We start from the raw sequence: 15,332 nt of genomic DNA on the forward strand, positions 1-15,332 counted from the left end.
CAGGTCAGGCTGGAGTTGACCCGGCGGCCACTCCATGGTACCATTCCTTATCCTGAGTGTGACCCGCAGCAGCGCTGGGCATAGACGGGACACGGCATGACGCTAAGCTCTGCCTGCTGGAGTGTGGACCAGCAGGAGCCCCTGGTAGGCGTGTCATGGGTGAGCGGAGGTGCCTGGCCCGGATCCTGCGACGCCCCAGCTGAGGCACGCCCCCAACAGCAGAGCCACTCTGGCTCCTCTGCTGGCTCCTCTGGTGTGCGGGCTCCTGGGCCAGGCGCTGCCAAGGGTGAGAAAGTGGGCGAGTGGAAGTGCCCAGCCAGCCCGACCCGGATGCTGCGACGCCCCGGCCGAGGCACGTCCCCAGCAGTGGAGCCGCTCCGACTCCTCTGCTGGGCTGCTCTGGCGCGCAGACTCCTGGGCCGAGCGCTGGCGACAGTGGGTGAGCAGAGGCACCCGGCCAGCCCGGCCCGGATCCTGCAAGAGGTAACTTGCATAGATTTGAAGAGTAGATCCCAGTATAGAGACTTCTGTGATGGTTGAACAACCCATGAGATAGTCCAAACATGACCTACTTTTATGCATCTGGGTTTTTTTCTGTGTAAAACTGAAGTTATTTTGCCAATATAGGTAGTCTATATGACCACAATTGAGCCCAAAATTTCTGTTGCTAAGTGAGACCATTGTTAAGTGAGTTTTGCCCCATTTTACGACCTTTTTTCCCACAGTTGTTAAAGTGGTTAAATTTTTTAGCTGACGCTCTATCCAGATTCCCTTAGTACAAATGCCAGTGTGAAGAGTTCAATGAAGCGATCATATCTACTCTGCAAGCTGCATCTCAGCTAATGCCACGAAGAGTCCCACACCCAGATGACCCTGGGACGAGAAAATTAAACAAGAACTCCTCAATGATTGGTGGTTCAAAGACAATCAAACCTCCTTGACATGCAGGGACGGATTGGCTTACAAAGTGGGGAAGCCTCAACGCTCTCAAGCACAGTCATGATGTGTAACAAGCTGGGCACTTTGGCTGAAAACACTGCATCTGGTTCATCGACAATTTTGGTGGCCAGGTTTGAAACAGGACATAGAGAACTACATCAAAAACTGTGCTGTGTGTGCCACCATGAAGAGAATTCCGGGAAAGCCCCCTGGACTATTGCAACCAGTTGTGGACCCTTTCCAGCCATGGGAAGAAATTGCTATGGATTTTATAGTTGAATTAACTGAAAGTAGAGGAAATATGGTGATTTAGACTGTAATTGATCTTTTTTCGAAGCAGGCTCATTTCATTGCCTGCAAAGGACTCCCGTCAGCCTAGAAACTGACTAAAATGTTTCTTAAGCACATTTACAGACTGCACGATGCGCCAAAATGGATAATCTCAGACAGAGGGGTGCAATTTATGGCCAGGTTTTGGAGGGGTTTCCTCAAGTTAATTGGCCTGTCGCAAGGACTGTTGGCGGCTTTTCACCCATCTACAAATGGGGCAGCTGAAAAAGTGAACTCAATGGGAGGGAATTGGGGTGTCCCCCATCAACCGGTTGTCAGTCTGGGCCTGAGATGGTTCCCGGTGAGATGGGGTTGGGGTTGGGGTCTTCTGGTTTTCTTGGCAATGGGATGAGGTTTCAAATCCCCATGATGATTGGGAACGGCAGCAGGCGGTTACACGGAGGGCCATATCAACACCTGGGTTTGCGCCCCGGCTGTCTTCAAGCGGTGGTGTGCTCCAACCCTCCGGTTGGTACCCATTTATCTGAGGGTGAGGGGGATCAGGCCCCTGAGCTCAGGCTGGTGTACTTTAATGCCAGATCCGTAGTGAACAAGGCTCCCCTTGTCCGCAATTTGATCGAGGAGGAACGCACAGACCTGGCATGCATTACAGAAACCTGGTTGGGCTCAGAGGGAGGTGTCCCTCTGACTGAGCTTTGCCCTCCAGGTTTCTGTGTGTTACATTGGCCGTGGGCTCAGGGCAGGGGCGGTGGGGTGGCGGTAGTTATATGGGAGACCTTATGTCCGCGGGAGACCACTGTCATAGAGATAGGCGGGAGTGAGTACCTCCTCCTGAGGTTTGGCCCTGGGGCTCAGTTGGGCTTGTTGCTAACATACCTGGTGCCCAGCTGTGTGGCAATGGCCCTACCCGAGCTTCTCAACGCCCTCTCAGGGTTGATGGTTGAGTTTCCCAGACTTATAGTTCTGGGCAACTTTAACCTGCCTTCTCTGGGAGGGTTGTCTGAGTTTGCCCGGGGGTTCTTGGCCTCCATGATGGCCATGGACCTGACCCAAGTAATTCAGGGTCCGACTCATGGGGGGGACACACTCTCAACCTAGTTTTCTTATCTGGGCAGTGGTTTGATGATCTGGGAGGGGGCTCGCCAACTATTCTCCCCCTGTCATGGTCCAATCATCACCTCCTGTGGTTGGTCTTCTGCTATGCCACCCCCCTCTGCTGGGCTGCGGAACCGACCAGGTGGTTCTGCCCCAGGCGCCTAATGGATCTGGAACAGTTCCAGATAGTGCTTGGGTCTATACCTATCCCCCTTACTCACAGCCCGGCCGACGCCTTGGTGGATGCCTGGGAAAGGGCTGCCACCGAGGCGCTTGACCGTGTTGTACCCTTGCGACCCCTGACCCGGCGCAGATACCGGTGGGCTCCATGGTTTTCTGTGGAGCTCCAGGAGATGAAGTGCCAGAGACGGGGTCTAGAGAGCTGTTGGAGATCCAGCCGGTCTGAATCTGACTGATTGTGGTTAAGAACCTTTACGAGGTCTTATCTCGCGGCGATGAGGACAGAGAAGTCTAATTACTTCACTGCCCTCATCGCGTCCGCAGATAATCAGCCGGCCACCCTATTTAGGGTGACTCACTCCCTCCTTAATCAGGAGATAAGGGAGGAGCCCTTGCTGGGACGGAGCGAGGAGTTTAGCTATCATCTGGCGGACAAAATCGCTCAGATTCTGGCCGGTTTGGATTCTGACTGGGCAGACTGGCGGGGAGGAATCGAGCGGTCTTGAGAATGTTACCTGGAGTGAATTCGATCCTGTGACCCCAGATGAGGTGGACAGGATCATGAGGAGACTGAGTTCCACCACGTGTTCATGGGACCCGTGCCCCTCCTGGCTGGTATATGCAGCCCGGGAGGAGACACAAGGCTGGTTCCAGGCAGTAATAACTGCTTCTTTGATGGGGGGCACCTTCCCTGCCGCCTTGAAGGAGGCAGTGGTGAGGCCCCTCCTCAAGAAGCCTGCCCTGGACCTGGCTATTTTGAACAACTATCGTCCGGTCTCCAACCTTCGCTTTCTTGCGAAGGTTGTTGAGAGCGTGGTGGCGCATCAGCTCCCTCTGTTCCTGGAGGAAACTGACGGTATTGGTCGCACTGGTGAATGATCTCTGGTGGGCTCGAGACAGGGGATGTTCCTCTGTCCTAGTCCTATTAGACCTCTCAGCGGCTTTTGATACCATCGACCAGGGTATCCTACTGTGGCATCTCAGGGGGTTGGGAGTGGGGGGCACTGTTTTACAGTCGTTCTCCTCCTACCTCCTGGGCTGCTTGCAGTGAGTGTTGACGGGAGGGCAGAGGTCCGCCCCGAGGTCTCTCGTTTGTGGAGTTCCTCAGGGGTCGGTCCTCTCTCCCCTCTTGTTCAACATCTATATGAAGCCGCTGGGTGAGCTCATTCATGGTTTCAGGGCTTTTTCTTTCTGCCCCAAACCAACCCAGTGATGCCCTCGATGTGATGTCCCGTTGCCTGGAGGCGGTCCAGGTTTGGATGGGGAGAAACAGGCTTCGTCTCAATCCTGCCAAGACTGAGTAGCCATACCGGCATCTCGGACTAACCAACCTTTTCCATAATTAACTATGGGGGGTGACGTGTTACCCCCTGTTGGTAGGGCTTGCAACTTGGGCGTCCTCCTGGATTCACGGCTCAGTTTGGAAGATCATATAGGAGCCGTGGCCAGGGGGGCTTTTGCCCAGGTTCGCCTGGTGCGCCAGTTGCAGCCCTATCTGGACCAAGATGCCCAATGCACAGTCACCCATGTGCTCGTGACCTCCCGGCTAGACTACTGCAATGCTCTCTACATGGAGCCCTTGAGGACCACTCGGAGGCTTCAGCTGGTGCAGAATGCAGCCGCATGAGTTGTGATGGGAGTCTCCCAATACTCCTGTGTAACACCTCTTCTTCGCGAGCTGCATTGGCTTCCAGTTGCCCTCCGAGTGAGATTCAAGGTGCTGGCGATGACCTATAAAGCCCTAAATGGCATGGGCCCGGATTATCTGAGGGAGCACCTGCTGCCAGTGTCAATTTCCCATCGTTCTGTGCGCTCCCACAAGGAGGGCCTCCTCAGGGTACCGCCGGTCAAGGATTGCCGGCGGGTGATCCCCAGGGGGAGAATGTTCTCTGTGGGTGCGCCTGCCCTATGGAATCAACTGCCAACGGAACTCCGGACTGCCCCCGACCTTCGTTCGTTTTGTCGGGACCTAAAAACCTGGCTCTTTGAGCTATCTGGCCTGGACTGAGGGGTTTTAATGATTCTAAATTATGATTTTGACTTTTTGGGGCTATATTTAATTTTATATTATTTTAATTTTATATTGTATTGTTTTTATATACTGCCCTGTAAACCGCCCTGAGTCCTTCGGGTATAGGGCGGTATATAAACCAAATTAATAAATAATAAATAAATGCTAGGGCAAAAACTCAGATGCTACGTGGAACTAGACTGACCTCCTCCCTTTTGCAGAGGTGGCTTACAATAACTCTGTTCACAGCAGCACCGGTTTTATTCCTTTTAAAATTGCCACAGGAAAAGAATTCAACCCAATACCTGAATATCCTCAGGGACCCTCTTCTTCCCAAATGCTTGACCAATGGGTGAAGGGGTGGGAGGAGGTTTGGAACAAAATGAAAATCGCTCTGAAAAAGGCTTCCAAGACATATAAAAAACAAGCGGATAAAAAGAGGGCTCCCCAAAGGTCATTCCAGGTTGGGGAAAAAGTTTATGTATCCACAAAATATCTACGAGTTGCCTAGTTGGGACCAAAGTATCTGGGTGATGGAAACTAGTCAAGGAGAGAAGCAACCTAGAACTAAGGAGAAACTTCCTGACAGTTAGAACAACTAACCAGTGGAACAACCTGCCTCCAGAAGTGGTGAATGCTCCAACACTGGAAGTTTTTAAGAAGAGACTGGCCAGCCATTTGTCTGAAATGGTATAGGATTTCCTGCGTGAGCAGGGAGTTGGACTAGATGACCTCCAAGGTCCCTTCCAACTTCTTCTTCTTCTTCTTCTTCTTCTTCTTCTTCTTCTTCTTCTTCTTCTTCTTCTTCTTCTTCTTATTATTATTATTATTATTATTATTATTATTATTATTATTATTATTATTATTATTATTATTACTTTTCAAGGGAAAGTTACAGTACTTAGTGCAGTGGAAAGGATATCGATTATCTGAAGCCATGGGTAAATTTAGTGATGTAAAAGCTGACAGGCTCATTAATAAATTCTATGATAAACACCCAAATAAACCAAGAGGCAACCCCTAGCTTATGATTTTGTTTGAATTGCAGGAATAATGATGTCAAGGTTCCTATGTATGGGCTTTTCAAGTGACTCTGAGGCATTGTTTACCTTAAAAGTCCTTTATTAGCCTAATACACCGGCAAATGCTTGCTCGAAGGAAGCTGGAATCTGAAATCTCCGCCCCTTGCACAATATATTAAAATACAATTCTCCACCTTTCTAATTTTGTCATTAATCATATTCTCCAATTAATTTGAAGAATCCGTTTCCCTTCCATTAGAAAACCTGCCAAGGTCTCATCTTCTTTAATTTCATGGCCTTGAGCTACAATCCTCCTCCTCCCTCCTCCCAGCCTTAACCCTATCTCTTAAAGCAATACACAAGTTTAACATATGAAATGGCTGCTTCTTCATCTCTTGTCAAGCAATAACATTCGATGTTAGCAGCATCGACATATTGTTTTTGTATGGGGGGGGCGGATGTCAACACTGTAAACATTGGATGTTCCCGCTCTGACAACTGATGAAAATTGCAGCCATTTTCTCTTTTTGCTTTTAACCTGCTTTTCCTTCTATTTAGAGGTCAGGTGCAGAAGGGGGGGTTGGGATGAATGCTGAGCTCAGCTGATAATAATAATAAACGCTGCTTTGTGGGAACCCAAGGATGAATTGATGATGTTTTGGTGGGCTGAGGAACTGGGGAGAAAGCCCTTGTTTCAGGATAATTGGAGAACGTGATTTATGACTGCTTGGGGGTGGGGGAGGGAATTGGAATTTGTTACTTTGTATTCAGGGGGGGGAAGGGAAACTAGTTTTGGGTTCAACATCTAGTGCTGATACTTTGTTTCCTGAATAAAATGTTCTTTAAGGAAGAATTCTTGCCTTGAAGCTCTTTTGATGGGTTTCATCTATCGGAACCATGACAAAAGAATATTCTCAGACTAGACTACACTTTTAAATTTTTTAATTTAATTTCAATAGATACTTAATAAAACAACCATGAAGAACAAATGAAAAAAGAACTAGAAAGAAACATTTATTGTAAAATTGAACAAGAATTTTCAAAACAACATTAAATCACTACATATAAAGTAATCCTGTTATTGGAATTGAATCAAAAGCTAATGTTCAACAAAAATAGCCAATGAAATAAGAACAATCTATTATAACAAAGTATTTAAAATTTGCACCAAATTTAAGAGAGCCATCCTTATAAAAGAGCAGTCAAGATCTACATTTTAAAACCCAAATCATGGAGATTTGGTCACGCCTTTTCAGATAGTTCCGGCTGTTCCATAGCTTGTTGGGTGAAACCCTTCAGAGGTTCCAGCTGAAGCTGAAATAAGGGGAAGCCATGGGCAACTCACAAGGAGAGGAGCAGCTGGCTCAGCCAGGTATGGTGGTGCCCTTGGAAGGTGATAATTCGTGGCTTGTGTAGGCCATGCAGTCAGACAAGATGCTTGCTGTGTTCTGATAACATTTACTTTTTGGAAAGGGAAAATCTTTGTAATAAAAGGATGAAAAGAAAAGTTAATGACTTTTTAAAGGAGAGACTATTTGAGAACTCTGTATTATTTGGTAATAAGAGTTCCTGGCTGCACCTCCCATCTTAGTTTATTTTGAATACAGTTTTTTAATATCTATATTCTTTGTTATGAATACAACTTCAAGTTGAATCTATACTTTCATTTATGTGCTGTGGTTTCAGTTCCCGTTTGTGTATAGCAATGGGAACCCGTTCTATTACTTTGGGGAAGTTTAATTTCAGCAACCAAAGTTGCAACATGAATTGCAACACGCACAAAAGCTGTTGGAAATTAAGCAGGTTTTGTTACAGAACTATCATGTCTGGCAATAACGTACATTCCAGTTATGTGGTTGTCATGGACTGTATAAAAAAAGTCAGCCGGGCTAAGCCAGCAGAGATGATCAATTTGTTGGACACAATGGAGTCTGGCTGGTTTTCAACAAATAAAGCTGTCCTTTTCCTGCTTTCTGTTCTGTGTGCAGCCAGGAAGGAGGCCTGGGCTCAGGGAGCCATCTTCAAGTCACGGTAAGTGTCCTGTGCTCCTGGGGGAGCCACTTGGGCAAGGGGCAAAGAGGGAGGCCACGGAGAGCCTTCCACATCTTAGAGCTCACCAGCCTCAGAGAGGCCTCTCCCCATTCTCCTCCCTCTAGGAAGGGACCTGAAGCCCCACAGAGAAGGGGACTGAGTCCCACTAAGCACCTGTTTGCTCATTTCACTAAAAACCGGGTGCCCCCATCCTCTTGAGACAAAGACGGACTCTGACCTAAAGAATCTCTGAATGGATGGAAACAACTTTCTTCTGGCCAAAAATCTTGCTTCCTTTAGAAGGAGAGATGAACTGATGTTCCTCCTCTAAGCTGTCATGACATTACCAGAATATTCTGCCCCACCATTTTGAGATTGTTTGTGAGACTCAAATTGTAGGTCCCACTATGAATACATTTACTATAGCACCAATTGGTAGCACCATGGTGAAGCCTGTGTTATAAAAGGATTTGCCACTGGAAGGGAAGCTTTAGAGAAGGGACTTAAGGCATAGGTCTGCTTTTTGGACCAGTGTTTTTCTGGTGTTTATTTAATAGTTTAGAATTGTATTGATTTTAGGTTTTGTAAGCTACCAAAAACTACAAATGGAGTGAGTGGCATATAAAGGTAGAGTTCAGTATGGCTTTTTTCCCATTATGAATATGAGGACTTTGCTTTAGTTTTCCTGCCCAAAGGAGATTTGAGCGAATAGGCAAAGGCAGGAGTTGAGAGTGGATGAACAACAGCTCATACTGTAAAAAATCAGACAGCTCTTAAATCAACAAGAAGCATTTGGGCCTACCTGCTGTATAATATTTTTTATTTATTTTTATCCCACCTTTGTTATTTTTATAAATGATTCAAGATAGCAAATATACCTGGTACACCTTCCTCCTCCTATTTTCCCCACAAGAACCAACATACAGATTTATTGCTGAAGAGAGAAAACAGTAGGACTTTTCTTTTAAAACACAAATCTTGACATTTTAGACTGTGGGATGTAAACCAGAAATCCCTCTACCTTCAGAACAATGAACTAATAGCTGGATACTTGCAAGCCCCCAACTCTGCACTGGAAGGTGAGTTTTTCCTTAAACTGCATTGAGGAGGGATAAGAAATCACCTCTGCACCCTAGATTCTTTGCAGGCTTTCCTCCTAAAACCACCCTTGGGTGTTCAAGCCCTTAAGAGGCTGGAGGAGTTCCCTGGCAACTTAGAGGTTTTTTATGGTGAGGTGGGATGGTTTGCACACATTTGTAGCTTGCTCTTTTTCTTTTGGGTCTGGCTAGTCTAAGGAAAAGAAGAAATAGGGGAGACATGATAGCAGTGTTCCAGTATCTGAGGGGCTGCCACAAGGCAGAGGGAGCCAGGTTGTTCACCAAAGCATCAGAGGGAAAGATGAGAAACAATGGTTGGAAACTGATCAAAGAGAGAAGCAACCTGGAATTAAGAAGAAACGTCCAGACAGTGAGGACAATCAACCAGTGGAACAGCTTACCCCCAGAAATCCTGGGCGCTCCATCACTGGAGTTTTTTAAGAAAAGACTGGACATCCACCAGTTTGATATAGGTTCTCCTGCTTGAGCAGGGGGCTGGACTAGAAGACCTCCAAGGTCCCTTCCAACTTCTATTCTATTCTATTCTATTCTATTATTCTATTCTATTCTATTCTATTCTATTCTATTCTATTCTATTCTATTCTATTCTATTCTATTCTATTCTCACTGTATCTGCTTGATTCAAATAGACAAACACAAATAGGTTATTTATTGTGAGATGTTAGAATTTTTTTCAAAAAGAAAACGATGGTAGAAGTTATACTTTTCAATGGCTGAGATGCTAGTTTTCTTCCGCCTGGCTTCCTTGCTACCCCAGCTGATGGGAAGGGGGGAGCACTTTCATTTTCATTTTGGCTTTTACAGTGTCTCATTTCTTTTTCACCCCCAACAGCTGTCACCCCATTTCCCCAACTTTGCTGTGGCTAGACCCCTAGTGTGGATTCTTTATTCCAGATCTTATTTATAAAAAAGTTCCTCCAGGTTTCCTCCCCACTTGTGAAAAAATGTTGGTTTGACTCAGAGAAGGGGAAGGAGAATGCCATCCATTGCAGAAAAAAGCATTTGAATCTTGGGAAAATAGAAAGGATGAGAAAGAAATAACTACCTTGATTTAGTTAGGTATGCATGGAACTACAGTATATGCAGGGTTTGGCAACACTGTTTCAGTACTTTAATCACATTAAAGTACATTGCAAGACTCTTAAGCAATCCTGGGGAGGAAAGAGCTGCAGTCCAGGGGCAGTTGTGGGGAGCACCCCATCTCATTTTGCAGTGGCTGTGGGCAACTTCTTTTCAAGGTGGCTTCTATTCCTTTCAAATAAATAGCATCGAATGAAGAATGTCATTCAGACATTTCATATCAGTTCCTCAGTTCCTCCCCAATCGTCTTCTATTGCTCTGGAGAACGTGAGCACAGTTTTTTCATGGGATTGAGACTGAGATATTCATGGCATTTTTCATGGGAACAGAGAAGTTCAGCCACGGGGATTCCTGAATGGCTCCCAAACATAATTCATCTTGCAAGATTGTTCAAAAAATAAACTGATGAGGGAAGGAAATTTCTGTCTGGAGGGATGAAGCACTTAACTAAATCAATCCATAAAATAAAACGCTCAGTGGATGAAGGAAATACACAAACAAAGCTGGATTTTTTTTCAGGCTGTCCAGTCTCTCCTGCTTTCTTTTTCTCCCTTCCAGAAAAGATTTTTTGGGTCCATAACCGGGCCTTTGGCCAAGAGAACTTCCCCATCATCCTGAGCATTCAGGGTGGAAAGAGCTGCCTGGCCTGCTCTCCTGGGTCCCCGCCTGAGCTGCAGTTGGAGGTGAGAAGCAATGGTCTGACCTTGCCCGAGACCACCTTTATCTGAGCTACTACTTGGTACTTCCTACACACAGTGATTGGACAACAGACCTCTCTGTGTGTACACACGTGGGGGGAGGGGAGGGACAGATATTGCAACATCATTTAGACCAGGGCTTTTCAACCAGTGGTATGGGTACCACCTGTGGTACATTGGCACCTGGCAGGTGGTACATGACCATCCTAGAAAAGTGGTAGTGGGGGAGGGGAATGAGCTGAACTGGTGGCAGCACCGCACAAGCCTGAGCGAGAGAAGGCTGGAGCTGCAGGGCTGTCAGGGCTCAGCGGAAGCGCCAGGATCAGCGCCAGGCTGGGCACTGAAACTGGCGCTTCTGCTGCGCCCAGAAGAAGCGCCGATCAGCTGGAATGTTAGAGCATCTCCAGGGCCTTGTGATTTACATTCAGATGCTTGGCAACTGATTCATATTTATGATGGTCACAGTGTCCCAGGGTCATGTGAAGTGACCAAAACCTGCTGCAACCACCCAGCAGATAGGGGGAACAAAAACTAAACACACACACACACACACCACCCCTGCTGCCAATCCTCAACAAAAATGTTCACAACAATGAAAACCTCAGACAGGAGGAAGAGCGCCGCTGGGCAAGCAGGCAGGTGTCTTGCTCGGTTGTGGCTTGGGGGGCACTTTCTTCAGTGCCATTGTAACTTCAAACAGTCACTAAGCAAACTGTTGTAAGTCGAGGACTACCTGTACTTCATGACTTTTTTCCCCTTTTTTTGGTCATCAAGTTTTTGACACCTTGCTAGGCGACTGGTGGTACTCGGATGTTGCCATATCCTAAAAGTGGTACAATGGGTGAAAAGGTTGAAAAGCCCTGGTTTAGACAAGTGATGTGTTTGTATGGAAGCCTCTCCTAGCAAAGATTACAGCCAGGTAACCAGGTTGTGGATCAGAGCATTGCATGACCCATGGCATGTGTAAAGGAGCAGTGCAGGCCAGTTTGTACCCTCAACCCATCCCATTTTTTTGTGGGGGGAGGGAGCTTCTCCTTTTCTTCTCCTAATTTGCAGCTACTTTCAAAGTGAAACAGATGGCACCACTTTTCTTCAAGATGGACTCGGGGAGATAGAGACACTCTTTTTTTTATTTTGTTCATTTCTCTCATACATTCATACAGACAGAAACCCACAGAGGAGACTCAATGGAGGTGTCAGATGGCTGGTGGGAGGGAGGAGGCTGTGGACCCAAGACAGGGGTCCCCAGACTGTGTCCTGCACTGGGCTTGGGCCTGTTTGGAACCAGGCCGCACAAGTGGCAGGCGAGCATGCACAGCTGCATTTGTGCAAGCGGCAGGCACTTGCGCACACAAGAAGCTCCATTTGCCCACCCATCACTTGCACAAATGGAGCCTCACGTGCAAGTGCCCACCACACACTGCATGTGTGCACAGCATCATTTCCTCTCCCCCCCCCTGCCAGTCCACAAAGTCAGAAAGGTTGGGGTGCCCTGGGCTAAGACTTCTGCTGCAACGGGTGGGGCTTAAGAGGACCCAGACTCCCTGGCGGGATTTCCCACCTCAAAGGCCCCCTTTTCTTAAGAACCACCTCCCTGCTCTGCCTCTACAGGAGTTTGAGCCTGACGTCACTCATTTTGACTCACTGCAGCTCCTGCTCAGCAGTTCCCGCTGGTGGGGCAAGGTTGTCCCGCTGTGCCACTTTTTAGGTCCTTCATTCATAACTGGAATCTCCAGAGGCATGATAATTGTCAATTTGCAATTCTTTCATTTTGGGGAAAACAGTTGTTTTTCAGAAAACTAAGATTAGAAAGCACATAAATTTTATGCACGAAACTAATCATGCCCCTCATTTAAATACCTGGTCAATCACTATTATGTAAGTTCCTCCATAAATTAAATGGTATTCATAAAACTTAAGTAATTATTATATTAAAAAAGCAGTATTTCCACACACATAAAAGCACGCATCATCATTTTTTTCTTCAGTTTCTAGTCAAGTTTCTCCTGAGGACTTTAGTAGTTTCTCAAGGACTGAGCTTCAAGAAAGCAATGGGAAATTGTGTGGAAATGGTTATGCTCTCGGCTCCACAACTGTGATCCTGGTTACCCTGTAATCCCTCTCATTCAGAAGAATCCATGTTATGCTCTCCTCAGGTAAACACGTATGGTAGCTTAGGGTTCCTTCACCATCAGTAGCGTCCCTTGTCTTTGCTATCGGAAGCCCCCTTCGTGGCGACTTTTCAGCTGAGCAGGCTGCAGGAGGAGAGCTTCCTGGCCCCTTCTCAACACAGAGGCCTCCAAGAATCCCCCTCTCTGTGAGGCTGTTCCCTTCCCTGAAAACCTCTTTCTTCTCCTCAGAACATCAACATCACAGACCTGGGCAAAGATAAAGAAGCCTCCACACGCTTCACCTTCTTCATGTCTAATAAAGATGGAATATGGCGTTTTGAGTCAGCTGCCAACCCAGGCTGGTTCCTCTGCACTTCTTCCAAAGACAACGAACCCCTTGGGCTGATAAAGAATCCAGGATCTTCTCATCTGGTGGACTTTTATTTTCAGCCTGAATCTTAGCTGGCCTCCACACCTCCCTTCACAGGACAAAGCCCACTCCTGAAGTGCAGAGTCTCACAGCTACCCTTTCTCTAAGCATTTCTTGCAGGGGGGCTTTTCAGAACAAAGCAGCAGGAAAGAGATGCAGTGTTTCTACAGTTAGCTGATATTCACAGCTCACTTTGTGGATTCAGACATGCAGGTTTTGCAGCTAGCAGCCACAAAGTTAGCTGCAGATCTCAAAAGCTACGAGTGCAAAATATGCCAGAAATTTAAATACATTTAAAGTAACTATTGACTACATTTAATTCTGATTATTTCAAAATATGCATTAAATAAAAAAATTATTTTGTCTTAGCTCCACATAGTTTTGGAATGTGAATCCCCAACATGTTATTCAGAAGTCTGCTGCAGCCTGTGACATATCCTCATCCTGTCGAATTGGGAGGGGGGGTGGCGGGGAGGAAGAGGGGAGAGTCAAGGCTGTGATAGCAGAGGGATGCAGCAAAGGAATCCTTTTCTAACTCATCACCTTGTCTTAAGATCCAGGTGTACCTCCATCTCTGCTGATACTCTTAAATGCCAGCTCTGCCTATGATAAATCTGTCTTCATCCATGATTCGAACTGGGATGAGAGACTGGCATGCCTCACCAAAACTTGGATAGATGAGCAGTGATGAGTGAGCTTCAGAGACTGCATCAGAACAGACCTAAGGTAGAGATGGACTCTCTGCAGGGGACCAAGAGTACTATTTGTGAGGGCGTGTTTAACAGATATTGCAACTGCTGCACAGCTTCGCTCCCATCTGTCCTGCTAGTGTTGGTGTTCCTTAGTCTTTTGATTGTGGTGGAGGGGGAGGAAAGGAACTGGATTATTCCTAAGTGGCCTCTCTCTAGTCAGCAATTTACAGGAATTCCTTGGCTTATTGATCATGCTACCCCAGAAATTAGCAGCTCAGATTGATATATTAACTGATTTCAAGTTTTAGTTTTCTAATACTATAGTTCTCTGGAACTAGTACCATATAAGTTATAGATGTAGCAAGGTGGATAGAAAGGGCGGGGGGAGGGGAGGAAAAGGATTGAAGGTGTTCACAGTGGCACCAATCCTAATTATGCCATTGCAGCTCTCTTTCTCCCCCAATCCCTCCCTCTAGTCCCTTGACAGTGGCTAAGAAGATTCAGAAAATGACAATTTCCTAGGAAAACCTACAGCCATGTACCAGTGGTATATAGGTGTAATTAAAACTGGGGAGCAAAAGATCAAGCCAGTTGGATTGCCCAAATGCATTTATATTTCCATTGTTCTACATAATTCAGGCTTTGGGATTATTTTTGGCAGGGGGTGCTTCCAAACAAAGCTTGTAGTTTTTCCATGCAGCCCTCCTTCCTCATTCATGCAGTTTTTCAGAAGGCCCAACCAGCATATTCCTCCTGATTTCTGTTTTGTCCATAAAAAATAGAGGACTGTGGCATGATGCAGCTGGACAATAGGATCTGTTCTGTTTTCTTGACCTCTGATGCTTGTGACCTCCCCTAATGCTTTGAAGGGACATTTTCAGCCACCGCCTAGCATCTTCCTTGTTTGAGTATTTGCAAGTATGTTTTAGCAAGAAAATAAACATATTTCCAATAAATCTATTCTTCCTGATTTTTTCTGATTAATTTCCCAAATCATATAGGTATCTTTTTCTAATCAGCTTCACACTAACATTCTAGTATTTTTGACTCCATTCTTTTAGAGCTAGGTGACAAAATTAATTGTATCCTCAAACGCTTGTCTTTGGACATTGGAAAACATTGGTTGCAAATGTTTTCCTTCAAAAGGAGAAAAAAGTATTTGAAATAAATACGTTTTATATCAACTGTGTTTTCCTGCCTTTAAAATATAACAGGTAACACTTCTCAGAATATTCCACACTGGTGTTTTTTTTTCCTTTTTCATAATTTAAAATTATCCAGTCTATAGTTTGAATGACAATAAACTAAACCAGCAGTCCCCAACTTTTCTGGCTCCACAGAATGGCAATGGTGGCAGCTGCAGGGGAGGGAATGGTTTCGCACATGCTGTCAATGCTGCTAACATTGACATGTTTTTGCACTTACAGTATAGGAGACAGCCTTTTGTTTAAACTGCTTCGCTTTGAATCTTGAAGAGAGGGAAACTTCAACAGCTATCTTGAGAAGATAAGATTAAGCCCTGCACAGAAGGGGAAGTGTAACTTCATATGTAAAACTAATTGGATAATGTGATTTATGATGTGTAGATAAGGGCGGGGATTGTGTGTGTGTTATGAAGGGTTTGGGGGGAGGAG

General features: G+C 46.0%; 1 protein-coding gene across 2 annotated transcripts; it reads left to right on the forward strand.

Annotated features, from left to right (window-relative positions):
- Positions 1-6,705: 6,705 nt before the first annotated feature.
- On the forward strand, positions 6,706-15,318 carry LOC310643947 (interleukin-1 receptor antagonist protein-like). 2 transcript variants are annotated; one of them, XM_083368649.1, is made up of 5 exons: positions 6,706-6,910; positions 7,527-7,569; positions 8,560-8,648; positions 10,326-10,450; positions 12,826-15,318. In XM_083368649.1, exons 1-5 carry the CDS (start codon positions 6,871-6,873, stop codon positions 13,036-13,038), a joined length of 510 nt encoding a protein of 169 aa, XP_083224775.1. In that variant the 5' UTR covers positions 6,706-6,870; the 3' UTR covers positions 13,039-15,318. The 2 variants fall into 2 exon arrangements, with proteins under 2 accessions (XP_083224775.1, XP_083224774.1); XM_083368648.1 differs by lacking the exon at positions 6,706-6,910 and having other exon boundaries at positions 7,367-7,569.
- The last annotated feature ends 14 nt before the right edge of the window (positions 15,319-15,332 follow it).

The sequence above is a fragment of the Vipera ursinii genome (genome assembly GCF_947247035.1).
Source record: "Vipera ursinii genome assembly, chromosome: 8".
NCBI classification, from domain to species: Eukaryota; Metazoa; Chordata; class Lepidosauria; order Squamata; family Viperidae; genus Vipera; species Vipera ursinii.

What these genes read in the sequence shown, in the direction of transcription:
- LOC310643947 (XM_083368648.1), top strand. Translation starts at nt 7,400, where the DNA reads ATGGACTGTATAAAAAAAGTCAGCCGGGCTAAGCCAGCAGAGATGATC. An exon ending in GGAGCCATCTTCAAGTCACG is followed by an intron (nt 7,570 to 8,559) that starts GTAAGTGTCCTG and finishes TTGACATTTTAG; the next exon opens with ACTGTGGGATGTAAACCAGA. An exon ending in CGCCTGAGCTGCAGTTGGAG is followed by an intron (nt 10,451 to 12,825) that starts GTGAGAAGCAAT and finishes TCTTCTCCTCAG; the next exon opens with AACATCAACATCACAGACCT.